The following is a 13,789-nucleotide window of genomic DNA, read 5'->3' as shown; positions in this document are numbered from 1 at the left end:
AGCCATTACCCTAAGAATTTGCATTTGGTTCTGACAAGCATCAGGCATGTATTTGCAGCATTTGCTTCTCAAGCTCAATCTGCAAACCCATCACCCTCTTTTTCCACTCCATCTCCTCCTCTTCCCTCTTCTCCTCCATCCTCATCCTTCTCCAGCGCTCCCCATCAAATTCCTGTTCCAACTTCAACTGCCTTTCCAATTCCCACCTCACCCACATCATTTGCCTCTCCTCCAATTCCAAACACTAATTGGAGGCAAATAGACTACAACAAAAGACACCTTAACCTTGAACCTCTCACATCCCTAGGCCATCCTCTTGCCAATTGAGACAAGCCTCAAAGCCCTCAAGGGCAACATTCGCTGTCAGACACACATTCTCAAAAGGACTAAAGCTTTTTAACCCTTTTTAGTCCAGAAATCATCTTATCAAAGAACAATATAACATAGTATTGAGTCCAGGTATGTTCTTGAGGTCTTTTCCAAGTAGATCTAATTTCCCAATTCAAAATTTGGTTCCATTTTTGGCATAAAGCAAAGTTATTTTATTGAAGTGAAATGTATGAACAAATGATGGGCAAGAAAAGGGTAGCACATCATCAAGGGAGAGAATAAGAGAATAACATGCTCCAGCAAGGAGAAAAAGGGGGGGAAAACTAATGAAATTCCTCCAATCCAATTCACTCCTTGTTCTTCCAAGAAATTAGCTGCTGAATTAGAATTATGTAATCAAATGTAAGAAGAGAAGATTGTCAGACAATCTCCCTCCCATAATAGATATCAAAGATATTCTCTAAGGTATTATAATGATGTACTGATGTAGTAAAGATGTAGTATTAAGAACATAAAGAAGAGTTAAGTAAATTGTGACACATACATATTAACCTCAACAAGTCGAAAGCTACTATCAGCCCCTGCAATGCACAATACCAGAGGATCATTTTTATCAGTTCGAAGGGGCAACCAGTCAAGTTCCAATACAAGGGTTCCAGGAAACTGTGGTTGCAGGAGAGAATTGGCTAATGGGTCCTGTGAATCCTGTAAAAATATACAGATTTAGTTATCATAACTAGAAAGATTCTTTGAAAAATATAGTGAACCAAAATGAATAACTAAATAAATTCCAAAGACATATCATCCACAGAATATGCAACTTATGTACATAATATTTTCAACATATGTTAGTTGGAGACTCAACAGAAGTTGTGAAGTGAGTGCTTCCCAGCCCCCTAATACTGACAACCACAAAAAGTCAAATATTAGAAAATGGGCGGAAATGTTGTGGGAAGTCAGAAAAGAGCAGTCTATTCCTTGTTATCTAGTAGGCTTAAACACGTTGCTGACTATGCAGAAAGAATAAGCATTCCCTTATCAATGCAACATATATGGTTCCCCAGTAACAGCTCCATTTGGCAAACATGAGAAAATAATTGACCATCAAGTTACCATTTATTTAAATCATATGCACACCACTAGTCAAATATGAGAATGAACAATTACATTCACACTAGAAAAATGGAAATTAATAAATCCCGACTTTTTTATGCTTACAAGATCAAAAATAGAGAATGTATTGTCATAAAATAGTACAGCAATACGCCCTCGGCTACGGTCTCCGGCAACAACTGGCGAGAATTTTATTCTCCGGATTCCTTCTCTGTGGGTGTTAAATGAAGAAGACTGTCCGGTTGTTACATCCCACCACCGTATGTTTCCTGATCTGTCCCCCATAACCTGAGAAATACTGAAGTTATTGACTCAAATGACGTAAAAATAAAAGGTTAGGGATTCTGATTCAGACTGCTAATTAAATGAAGATAATTCAGATGTATGACACATACTACATGAGGCACGCGGTAAGCCATGGCTGTAATCAATCCATCAGATGAAACAAATGAAGAAGAAGGCCATTTTGGTCTGTGGACCAGCAATAGGAAACCTTATGAGATAGTGAGCTAAATCAAATTATAAAAACAAATGATAAACAAATCAAAAGAGATAATCAGAACTAAAGCTTAATCAGTAATACACCTTTAATTTCTGGGAAAAAAATAACTAGAAGTTCAAGTTCAGATACCCGATATAGGTAGAACATTTTTGACAATATGGTAATTAGTCAGAGTAATGGTACATTTTGTTAGCCATTTATGATATCTCTTCTCATTTTTTTAATGACTAAAAAACTAGTCCTTCCCTTTTTTTGTTTTTTTTTTTTTTTTTTGGAGATATCTGAATAACTGAGCAAAGAATTAAGAAACAAGGATGTCAATATAGGAGTTGATGCCCAATAAAGATTAGTTTTAACTATAGCATCTTCAGAAACCTAATAAGATGTTGTGAAACCTTTTAACAAGGATGTGGACATGTGGTAGGGAAAGGTTCAAGAGAATACTTGCTTCCTGGAAAGAGCAAATATTTGTCCAAGGGGATTATTTTTTGATAAGTAAAAAGAGATAAATATATATTAAAAAGAGACGCCAAAACGGCATTTGTCCAAGGGAATTAAATAGTGCAATGGTAATGGTAAGAAAGTTTTCTTTCAAATTGGTAATTGGGGTTTATATGAAACCTTCATAACAGTTTGCTTGTGATCAAAATGTTCCTCTCATGGACTGGAATCCTAAAGTGAATGATTTTGTTATCAATCTTATTGTCAGAATCTTTAAGATTTGGTCTTATAGTGTCTCCACTACCAACTCATAATGAAGAAAAAAGAATACCTGAAGTCTCGGATCCTTCGTCCATGAACCTCAAAAACTCCAAGAGCACCATTTACTAGCGCAAATGCAAAACTTTCAGAGGTGTCATCTTGAGGTTCATCTGTGCTCGCTGCCTCTGCACATTAAAATTACTTTCACCATTCAGAGGATAAAAAAATCCAAGAAAAACAGTTGAAAATATTTTAGAACAGCCACTGCTCCAAATAATATGCAAACATATTGAGTAAAATGAGCTCACTAGAATCTGTTGAAGATGCTGTTTTGGGGGAAGAAGCCTCTGCTGGAGCCACAGATGTACGATCTCTGGAAGATGATGCTTGCCTAGAAGGTCCATTCTGAACTGGCCGTGGTGCTGTTGGAAGAGTCCATTCCAATACTGTGAATGGAAGAGCTAACGATCTAAGCTACAGGGTGAAATGAAGTACAATGGTATCAAGATGAGAAAACAAATAGGTCCACCACATGCATATTTATACACTCTGCAAATGGCATATTGGTTCATACACTGAAAACCATGTTCAATGTGACACAAAATAATGATGAAAAGATAAAGAGTATATATAACTCATCAACTATTGATCATTTACAATGCCAATGAATGGGATCAACATGATGCAAAAGTATCATGAAATTTTCCTTCACTCAAATCAACAAGAGAAAAAAAAAATTAAACCTAACATTCTGTAGTCTATAGGTTATGGTAAATTGAAGGATGGAGCATAAGAAACTAATTGTATATTTGTTTGTCCCATTCAGAAAGAAGCATGCCTAAGGAAGCAACAAGGAAGAACTATAAGCAAGAAAAGTGAGAAAATCCAAAATAAAAGATGACACAGGCAACAGCTAAGAAGGATTTTTAGCATGCAACATCCCACCAAAACAGCACTATTGTGTTTCATATAGATTTTAAATCATGTTTCTCATGTACTTAAAATTGACAGGAATAGAAATATTATATAACAATGCTTAAACAAAAAAGGAGGGGGAGTGGGGGGGGGAACCTCTGTTCCATCGAATGAGTGATCAACAATCAACAAAATCTAATATAGACGGGCTGTCCCATCGATAAGCTCCGTGGCCCAAAGCCAAAAGAGCTTTAGAAACAAGTTTTTGAGAGCATGATCCACTTGTTCCATGTTTTCAAATGAGACTCTTCTTCTTCCAAATAGGCCAGTCAAGAAAAAATCTCATTAATAGAATGAACGATAGATAAACACAACGAAGCTGAGAGGGGTTTTATACATTTCTTCCCCGCAAAGGTCTCGCACCAACTCAATAGAGTCTCTTAAACAATAGAAGGCAACATCTATTCAATGTCAAACAAAAAGAATACCAAGTATGACAAGAGCCTCATTTTAGCATAATAAAAAATAAGATGATCAGTTGATTCTTCTTCATCCTTACAAAGGTGGCATCTATTCACTAAGGTCAATCCTTTTCCTTTTTAGTTGATCTGAAACTATAATTCTCCCCCAAATTACTTCCCATGTAAAGAACCAACTCTTGATGACACCCAAGAGTTCCAAACTACATTTATTGAAAAAATCCCTCCTCTTTTGGATACAAACAAGAAGGCTTTGATTGAGAAATTTCCCCCTAGTACAATCTATATTCACCATCCATCCTTAATGATTGCTTTTGCAACTATAAAAGAAAAGCCTCAGAAATTTTCAGCTCTTAGTGATGAAATGTCTTGAGAAACAGGAGCTCCAATGCCTCCCTCACCCAATTCATCCCACATGTCCACAACCCACGCATCCTTTGAGATGGCTATGGTAAATGATGAATAAAAAGAGATTCTCAAGGCTAAATCACCACAGCAAATATCCTTCCAAAACTTCATTCTCTTTCCATTTCCCCACAACAAAACGTGTTTTACCTTTAAAATCATCTCACCCTCTCCTTATTGCCTTCCACAACCGCACCCCATACCAATCCCTCAACTCATGAGAACACTAGTATCTCCACCAAACTTCCCAAAAATCACTCACTTCCATAAGAGTTCACTTTCTAAAGCAAACTTCTAACCCCACTTTCCTAGAAGGGCCTTGTTAAAAATAGATAAATCTCTAATACCCAAATATCCTTGTGCTTGGTGAGGCTTTTTCTCAAAAGCTCCCTTCCACAACGGAAATCTCTTTGAATCTTTTCAAGCCCCTAGCTTATTTTTCTTGAAATGACAAACAGGGGCACAACGAGAATTGACAAGTTGACAGTGTTCCTTTAATCAATGTAAGCCTTCCACCCTTTGATAGATATTACCTTTTCCACAGCAATCCTCTTGAGAAACCACTCACAACTTAAAGTAAATTGAAACCATTTGGTTCTCTAAATATTTTCTTAAAGCAATGTCAATTTAGCATAGAGTTGCCCTTTTTCCACCAAACTTATTGTTGCCTCTGCTCCTCCTGTAAAACATGAAACTTGCATATATACAAAGCAAGGAGTGGATGCAGCAAAAGTTTGGGGAAAAATAGGCTACTAGTAGGTAATCTAATTTTCATTTATTTCCATCATTTTTGTGATCAGTCAATTTGATTTAGACCAAAAAAAAAAAAAAAGGGTGTTTAAATGCTATGTAAAACACAATGTATTACTCAATTTCCAAGGTACATCCAAACACTCACAAACCAACTCATCAAAAATTTCAAGCACAAACCATAGAGATCAAGGAGGAATCATGAGTAGGTGGAGCCAAAGACACTGGGAACTGAGAGGCAAATATGGTTTTTCTTAATTAAAAAGAAAAGGAACAGAAGACACAAATTGCACATGAAGTGATCACACACTTCCATTTCCTTTCTTGAATATAGAGCGGAATAACACTTCCTTCTACACATGGCAAGTGGAACTTATTCTAAATGCATCAATTGAGAGCCACATGTTAAGAAGGCCACTTAAGCATTTACCATTTCAAACACATTGAATTGTGGACATACTGACATGAAAAAAAATTATGATACTTTAGCTTTTGGTTCAGTGTTTTGTATATGCATCCTAGAACAACATCTGTATTTGTGTCCATATAACAAAAAGAACCTAAATGTAGAAAAAGTTGCATTCACATTGCCATTTAAGCTGAATTTCAACCGGTAGAAACAGTATGTGTTGTACTCATATGTTCATAGCCCATGACACATTGGCATGAACTTCAAACATACTTAGCCAATCACCAAATCACTATTTCTTCAAGAAGCAAACTAGTTTGTGAATTGTTATTCTCCTGAACAAACTTCAAGAGCTATTGACACAACTATCAGTATATCCAATCAGAAATGGACAAGAAAAAGAACCAGCCAACTTACCATAATGGGACTCTTCGTCATTGCCCACACCTCCACAGGTGCATCACGAAACAAAATTAAAAGATACCTGAAATTTTGTTAGTGCCGTAAGAAAATTTCACTACTAGTTTCCGGTGGTGTTGGGAACATCAATTATAGAACATCAAACTGTGAAATGAATAAAAAAGCAGCCAAGTCACTAAAAGACAATATTGAAGATTCTTGGTTTGTATAATCAATTGTTTCTAATTTCTTTTATTCAAGAATGATTCTTTATTCTTCTTTTATGGATTGTGTGAATGAAATCATCACCATGAAAGGCTAAAAAGCCATTTTAGGGTGTGAAACATGAAAACCTATGGTTAAAACCAAGGGAAAAGAATGGGTGAAATCAAACTAAAAATGAAATGAATAAACGGTTAAGACATAATAAAATAAAACAGAGATATCCCCTAATGTTAGTTTGAATTAGGGGATGATACAATAACCCATTCCTTGATACTAAGGATTCTTGGTAATTCCCGATCCCTAGTTATCTGAGGTTTTGCTATTGTTCTATACCCTAAAACAAATCTACACAAAGTGGTAAAGGCCTAAGTCCTAGACCTAAACCCAATTTTCATACTCATTCATATATTTGGTATTTCAATAATGGAATAAAATATTAAAAGTTAGGATACAGATGCAACCCAGAGTTATGAAACTCAAGTTGATCTTGTTTGACCCTACATTCTAAGACTAACTACAATCGATACCCTTGTTTTGCTTGAGGCCCTATACCCAAAGTTGGATTATGGAATCCCCAACCTTGAATCATTTGAATTAGAAATCAATAATTGTTTGCAATTTATTTAGGTTTATTTTATTAAATTCAATTTCATTCAAATCAATTTTATATATTTTCAATTCAAGAAATTAGGTCAAAAGCAATCATTTAGACCTAGTTTGACAACTTCCATAGGTCAGTCCTTGAAGACAATACCCAGAGTACTACAAAAGCTGTAGTGACTCATTCTGGTTTTTCTTTGCCAGAGTTGTGACATAAAAAGGCTTGATATTTTGGACAACAAAGTATCGCGATCAACCTCCACTAAATGCAACAAATGTTGGCCCACAACTCTTATTGAGGTCATTCCTATTTTAGTGGCTTGCTTCCTTTTCCTTGATGAAGGACTTTCAATCTAGTCCAATCCTTTGTTTTGGCCCACTAAACAACTTTGGATTCCTTCATGAGATTGGCCTATCTTTCCCCCGCAACCTCCTCATCTTCCCAACCTTCTTTAGCTAAGACAAAAGGTTTGGAAACTTGAAAGGAATAGGTCCAACTCATTCTCGTTGGGTTACCTAATTTGAAATTTAAAATATTGAGTTAGGTATGGGGTGCAACTATCCTCCACCTGCTCCTTACCATACCCATGTGGTGTATAGCGTGGTGTCATCCTACCCATCCGATATGCCTCATGCCCATCTTTACTAACACGTTCCCCTAAGTTAGGTATCAACCAACCCTGAATTGACTCAATGTTTGCTTCTTAGGAGATGTCATCTTCTCCAACCATTGCAGTAGTTGCAACAAATAGCTAAGCTCCATCTATAACTCACAAATCACAAGGATTGCTACATTATCCTTCACCTCTACCTTATTGTGTATCTTGGATAAGTCAACTAATTTTGTGGTGCAACTATCAATCTTTATAACCTTTCCCCACCCATCAATACTGAAGCAAATACTTCTTAGTCCACAAATGGAACGGTACTTCTTTCACCTCAATTCACCCCTTTCTAAAAGTTCCCAAAATTGTTGCATTTACCCTCAAATTCCATTTGTACACCTTGACCTTTACCTCTTCATTCATTGAAATGAGCCTTTTCTTATGTAAAATTTTGCAATATTTATGGATTTCACAAAGAACACCCACACCCCACCCCCACCCGCTCTAGACTCTAAAATGGGGGTGATGGAGATCACCCCTCTCATCCCCAAATTTTTAGCTAAAGCTCTACCTAAAGCAACTTTGCTCACACATCTTCCTAAAGGTTCGTAAACCATCACCCTAGCCCATCCCTCTATCGGTTCAAATAGCATAATGAGGCTAAACAGATGGTTACTCCTTTAGAGCACTACAAACTACTTGATCGTCAAAGCCTCAACATGGAGAAAGACACAAGAATGGAAATACAACAATAATAAAACATAATGGCTAGGATTCCTCATTTTAGTGACATGTTGAAGATGAAGCAAGATGATTACTCCTTTGAGACACTTTAAAATTAATTGCCACAAAGTCCTCACTCCCCGAGAAGAAAACACTCTAGATAAGCAAGGGAATATTGAGGGGCCTTTTCAAGCAACTTTGAGTCCCTATGAACTTTTTCTTCTCTTTTTTGTTCCTTGGGGTTTTTTATTCTTTTGGATAATCATTAAATGTTTTTGGGTTTTTTTTTTTTATTTATTCCATTTTTTTCTTCACCAAACAGATTAGATTTAAAGATGCAAAATAATCAGAGAAATGAATAGAAGTATAATTCATACAAATTCTAGTTTTCTTTTGTGTAATTCAATTCCAATGTTTGAGGCATAGATATTCCATATATATGTAAGCTACAATTACAAGGCATATGTTGTCCCTACTTTTCCATGGATAGAGATATAAAAGTAACTGCAGGTGCAATGAATAAACAAGTCAGACGAGATTCCAGGTTGAATACCAACCTTCCAGAAGAGGAAGTCCTTAAAGCTCTTATAGGAGCTCGTTCTGGCTTTTGCAAAACCCGAAATTTTCGATTAAGGCCACTTCTAACACATGTCACAACAAGCCTATTAATGTAGCCTCCAGTTTTTTCATTCACCTGAGTCCAGCAAAGTACAAATTGCATGTCATAGTAGTACATTGATGAACACATAAATATTGTAAGAAAATTAAAGGCCCACTTGAAGTTAACTAAAGCATAATACAAGAAATGCAAGAAGAGAAGGGGCACGATTGTGAGTTTTTTGCGTATGCATGCACATGCTTGTGCGTGTGTATGACAAAAAGAGGGAAAGAATGAGAAGCGAGAGGAGAACATCAAGACAAATGAAAAAAAAAATACATGAAATGATGTATTCAACAAAAATGATAATGTTCAAATGGATGTTATATACCTGAGCATAAGAGAATGAGACCAATCTAGAATTTCCAAGCCACCGCAATCCCCTAACAGTACTGTTATGAACGGAGAAGCTTGCAGCAACTGCATTGGCTGAAACATCAATGACATCAATTGTCCCACTTTGAGTTCCCAAAGCAACCAGTGGAACTGCTACAGCAGGACTGTTTCCCCCTCCTTCACATGTAATGATGAAATCTTATATTAAGTTTAAGAAATAATGTCAACTCTCTATAAAAATAAAAATTCAACAGATATTTGTAAATTGAAGGAAGATGAAACTCACGGGCCAAAGTGGCTGTTAAAGAAGGGGATGGTACAGCCAGCATGGTTGCTGTCGAAGAAAGAAGCTGAAGCTGTCCAACTAGGCTGATCTGCACTGGGGATTTGGTCTATAAGTATATACATAGATAGCTGAAATAAATTACAGAAATAAAGAATTTTTTTTTTTTATATAGGTAAATTTTGTTCCCATTGGGACTTGATCCTGGAACCTCCCACAAACCCTCCCCATCCCTTTACCAATTGAGTCAAGCCTCAAGAGCAAAAATAAAGAACAATACTACTATTTACCATTTCTTTTCTTGTTTTTTTTTTCTTAAAAGATCAAGGGAAGAAATATATCAAAGTGTACTCAACAATCAGGGGACGCAACCCATGTACACAAGAAGTACACAGCACATCAAAAGACTAAAAAGAAAAGGAAAATAAAGGAAACAACAAGGGATAAAGCCCTAAGCCTTGCCCAACCCATCAATGAAGTTCAAAAGAGGAATGCTTGCACCCACCCAGGGAATCCTGCACCACTCAGATGAAAATTTGAAGGAAAAACACCTTCAGTAACTGATCATTCAGCTCCTCATCTTAGAAGACTCTTCCATTGCCTCTCTCAATATACACCAAAGACGAACAAAGTGGGGCCACATTCCAAACCCTTTTTAGCCACTTTCCTACCCCTTTGCCATGCCATTGCAATAACAGCTGTTCCATTGACCTTGGAAAACTCATTGAGACCCAAACAAAGAGCGAACAAAATCCCAAAAAAACAAGCCTTATCACAGTGGATAATAATGCTATTCGCTAATGATTTGCCATCCTTCATGTATTATACAACAGTTAACAGAAACCCAACCCTGTGCTGCCTCTGCAATTTGGGTGTAATCATGAAACTCAAAGATCACTTCCAAAATAAAATAATATTCACATCAGTAATCATGATCTTTTATCGAACCCAACAATCCTGACTTTCAGTTCAGTAGGCATGAATAACTGATAACCAGATCAATCATATCCCATCAGCTATATTAATGTGGATTTCTTACAAAATGTGCAACCTTTTCAGGATTGCTCTAAGCTATTGCTTCATGTATTATTTGGTCTATTGCCAAAAGGTTTATTCAGATGATCTATTTCCACTTCTCCTGCAGCCAATCATCCAAATAAAGCCCATGAAAATGGCCGCAGTTTTCATTGTGCCAAGCAGTCCGTATAACTAAGGAAATTGAACCCAGTGTCCAATGCCAAAAGCTATTGAGTCCCATACCTAAATTCTTATTTATCTTGCATGAATGGTAATCAATCATCACTTCAAACACAAAAAAATGGGTTACTCCAATTAAATGAGGCAAGCAGCTTTTTAGGGTGAGGATGAGGCAGTTCATGGGGTGGGAGCACATAAAAAAGATCAAGGTGGTGTTTGTTTTTTTGGCTTTTTGCTGAAATCAATTTAGTTTTAGAATTTAGGTTGTTTGTTTTTCTACTTTTTCATGACTTATTATAAACTTTTTACTAAATAGAAAAAACCAAAATATGTAGCTTTTTTTAAATAGAAAAAATAACATATTGGTTTTTTTTACTTTTTAATATTTAATATAAATAAAATACTACAAAAACAAACAACCTAATATTTAACACTATTAAGCATTAAGTTTCTATTTAGAATTAAGTAAAAAAACAAACACCACCCAAGAACAAATAACTTCACTTTAGGAACAAATAATACTGATAGATTCAGGCTTTCCCTCATTCATTTTATAAAAAGAATCTTCAGTGACTGAATGAGAACCATAAATATTGATAGAAGAAAATTGTATTGTGGCAAACCTTGGGTGACAGATCTGCCTGGTTTAGAGTTGAGTTAGATGAGCGGCTTCTGATGCTGGTCACACAGTCTGGTTGTTTAACCAAGTCTGCCGTTCCATCAATATTGTTGGTATTTGTCCCTGAAACGGGCCCTTCACCAACATCAGCACCCTTGCCCACATTTGTAGCCTCCTTATGAGTGTCTTCAGTCCCCTCAGAAGTCAGAAGCCAGTTCCATATTTTCCCATCATCAGAAATGGAGATCAAATGTGTCTTGGAAACATAAAATGATTCATCACAAAAATCAAAAGGATTATCGAAGTCCATATCAAAAGAAGAACTACAAGATCCAGAAGAATAAAGGTTGCCAACACATTGGAGGGTTGAATCTGACTTGCATATAACGACAGCAAGAATGGAAGGAGAAGGCACAGGAGTACCGATTGAGGGCATCAACTCTTCCATGGTACACATCACATGCACCTGTTCTCCTCTGCAATAATGTTCAAATAAGCACATTCTCTCAAAGTCCAGGAAAAAAATTACTTCAGCAGTTTGCAGACTTGTGCATCAGCAAAATTGGACAGCATTCAGAGCCTTTCAAAAAACAACTTCAACACCATAAAGAAAAACAATTCTAGTCCACTTTCAATTGATGAGAAGTTCAGAGACATAAAGTAATAAAGGAAGAAAGAAAGAAAAGCACAAGTATGCAGACATATAAGGTGAAACTTAAGTACACACGAAGTTTGAACCAATTTGTATGATTAGCTTGGATTCTTGAAATTTCTAATAGAATTCAAGCTTTAGCCAAGATATTTTGAAGGTATGCTTTAGTAGTGAAACAATTTTGACATACTTCATTGAAATTCTTGTTACAATAAAAGGATCAAACTGAGTATAAATAACATGTTGTCCACACAAAAGAAAAACAAGAATGCAGGTCTAATTTGAGCTCACTCTTTCCGTCGCCAAGTGCTAAGCCTCCCATCAAGATGGGCACAATACAGCAACTCGTTATTCGGATCCGGCAAGACATCCAGAAACTTGCCGCACCCGCGAGGCAGAGCCGCGGCAAAAAGTGACGTCTCATATTGCAAATCAAACACGATCAACTCTCTAGGAAATGCCACAAACAAAATGTGCTTCCACAGCGGAGAAAAACTGAAACGCACAATGTAAAGAGGAAATACCGCCAATGCCGGTGACGAAGCAGCTGTGCCGGAGGCGTCCCTCTCCAGCTTCTGCAACTCCGAGGAATCGTTCGGAATATGAAACTCCTTGATCACAACATCATCCTCGGTATCCCCAAGAACTTTGATGGATAGCAGAAACCCTTTAAGCCCAATTGCGCATAAATGCCGAGAATCAAAAGGGTCACGGCGAATGCAGGAGAAAAACTCTGGCGAAACGTCGTACTTCCAGATGCAGCGACCGGTGGAGGCGTTCCAGATAGAGAGAAGCGAAGGACCAGAGAGAGAGGCGAGGACCCAGTCGGATCGGCCTTGAACCCAACAGAGATCCTGGATACCGGGTTTGGAAGCGGGGTCGGACTCGAACCAGAGGAGAACGGAGCGGAGGCGGAAATCGAATAGGGCGATGCGGCCTTGGCGGTCTCCGGCGGCGAGGAGAAGGTGTTGGTAGTTAGTGAGGTCGTGGGGGAGGGGAAAGGGAGCCCATCGGACAGAGGTTACGAAGGGGGAGAGAGACGATGAGGAGGAGGAGGCGGCGGAGTTGGTGTTGGAGGAGGAGGTGCCGGTGGGAGGAGGCATGGGGAGGACGGAGACGAGTTGCATTGAGCGGGAGTCGACGACTGAGACGCTGCTGGAGGAGGGGAAGGCGAGGAGACCGGAGGGGTGACAGTCGGCGGATCCGCCGTTGTTCCGGCTGGGAGGCCCCGGAAGCATGCAGTCCCATGACTCATGTGGTGGTCGAGCCATGGCGTTTGGAACAGCAGCTGCTGCTGATTTCAGTTATCGTTGGGGTATTTACCACTTTCTATCCCATCGGATCATATGCCCCTGAGAAAAAGGTTTGAATTTTTTGAGTGGAAATGGGCCTTTGTTTCTATGAATCAATTTGGGTCTTTTTCTCTCCCTATTCCCCCGTCGATCGAGAGAGAGAAAGATGGTCTGAAATTGTACACTTGTGAGTTAGCAACTCAGTAGAGCGGACTCGGAGACAGCGAGTTAACCCAGAAAAAAAATTGTTTACTAAGTTCTTAAAATCAGTCCCTCAAATGCTAAGATGTGCTAAAATTGATTTTGATCCTTTTCGCTATACATTTGCCGAATCTCCCCTCTCAACCCAACCGAGTTGACTCACATGGCCTTTCTTTAAAATTTGTAGCACATCAAGCTTTTGAACAGTCTTGAATCTGAAGAATGCTGTATTTGACTTAGTAATATTGTTTTGGGTTGGTGGATCCGGGTGTCACTCATAAAAAAGAGTGTCCCGGGCCCAATCTCCGATTGAGCACCTTTATTACGTATGGACCCATCTTACGGGGCCAGGAGTCTTTCTTTGTTCCTTGGTTACACAAAATGAGCCTATCCA

At 37.9% G+C, this 13,789-nt stretch overlaps 1 protein-coding gene across 2 annotated transcripts in view; it reads right to left on the bottom strand.

Annotated features, from left to right (window-relative positions):
- The window catches only part of LOC117924631 (WD repeat-containing protein 11), a 32,183-nt gene extending 18,605 nt beyond the window's left edge, over window positions 1-13,578 (bottom strand). The window contains exons 1-11 of one of the 2 annotated variants that reach the window (XM_034843315.1): window positions 12,194-13,578; window positions 11,255-11,726; window positions 9,438-9,525; window positions 9,147-9,328; window positions 8,715-8,851; window positions 6,023-6,089; window positions 2,956-3,121; window positions 2,718-2,832; window positions 1,839-1,914; window positions 1,549-1,731; window positions 875-1,035 (exon numbers count right to left, since the gene is read on the bottom strand). In XM_034843315.1, the coding sequence (XP_034699206.1) occupies window positions 875-1,035; window positions 1,549-1,731; window positions 1,839-1,914; window positions 2,718-2,832; window positions 2,956-3,121; window positions 6,023-6,089; window positions 8,715-8,851; window positions 9,147-9,328; window positions 9,438-9,525; window positions 11,255-11,726; window positions 12,194-13,173 (2,627 nt within the window). In that variant the 5' untranslated portion in view covers window positions 13,174-13,578. The remainder of the gene's footprint in view (window positions 1-874; window positions 1,036-1,548; window positions 1,732-1,838; window positions 1,915-2,717; window positions 2,833-2,955; window positions 3,122-6,022; window positions 6,090-8,714; window positions 8,852-9,146; window positions 9,329-9,437; window positions 9,526-11,254; window positions 11,727-12,193) is intronic. The other variant, XM_034843316.1, reaches the window with a different exon arrangement.
- Between the last annotated feature and the right edge of the window lie 211 nt (window positions 13,579-13,789).

The sequence above is a fragment of the Vitis riparia genome, chromosome 11, assembly GCF_004353265.1.
Source record: "Vitis riparia cultivar Riparia Gloire de Montpellier isolate 1030 chromosome 11, EGFV_Vit.rip_1.0, whole genome shotgun sequence".
NCBI lineage: Eukaryota > Viridiplantae > Streptophyta > Magnoliopsida > Vitales > Vitaceae > Vitis > Vitis riparia.
Note: the sequence above shows the minus strand (reverse complement) of the source record. Positions and strands in the feature narration are given on the sequence as shown.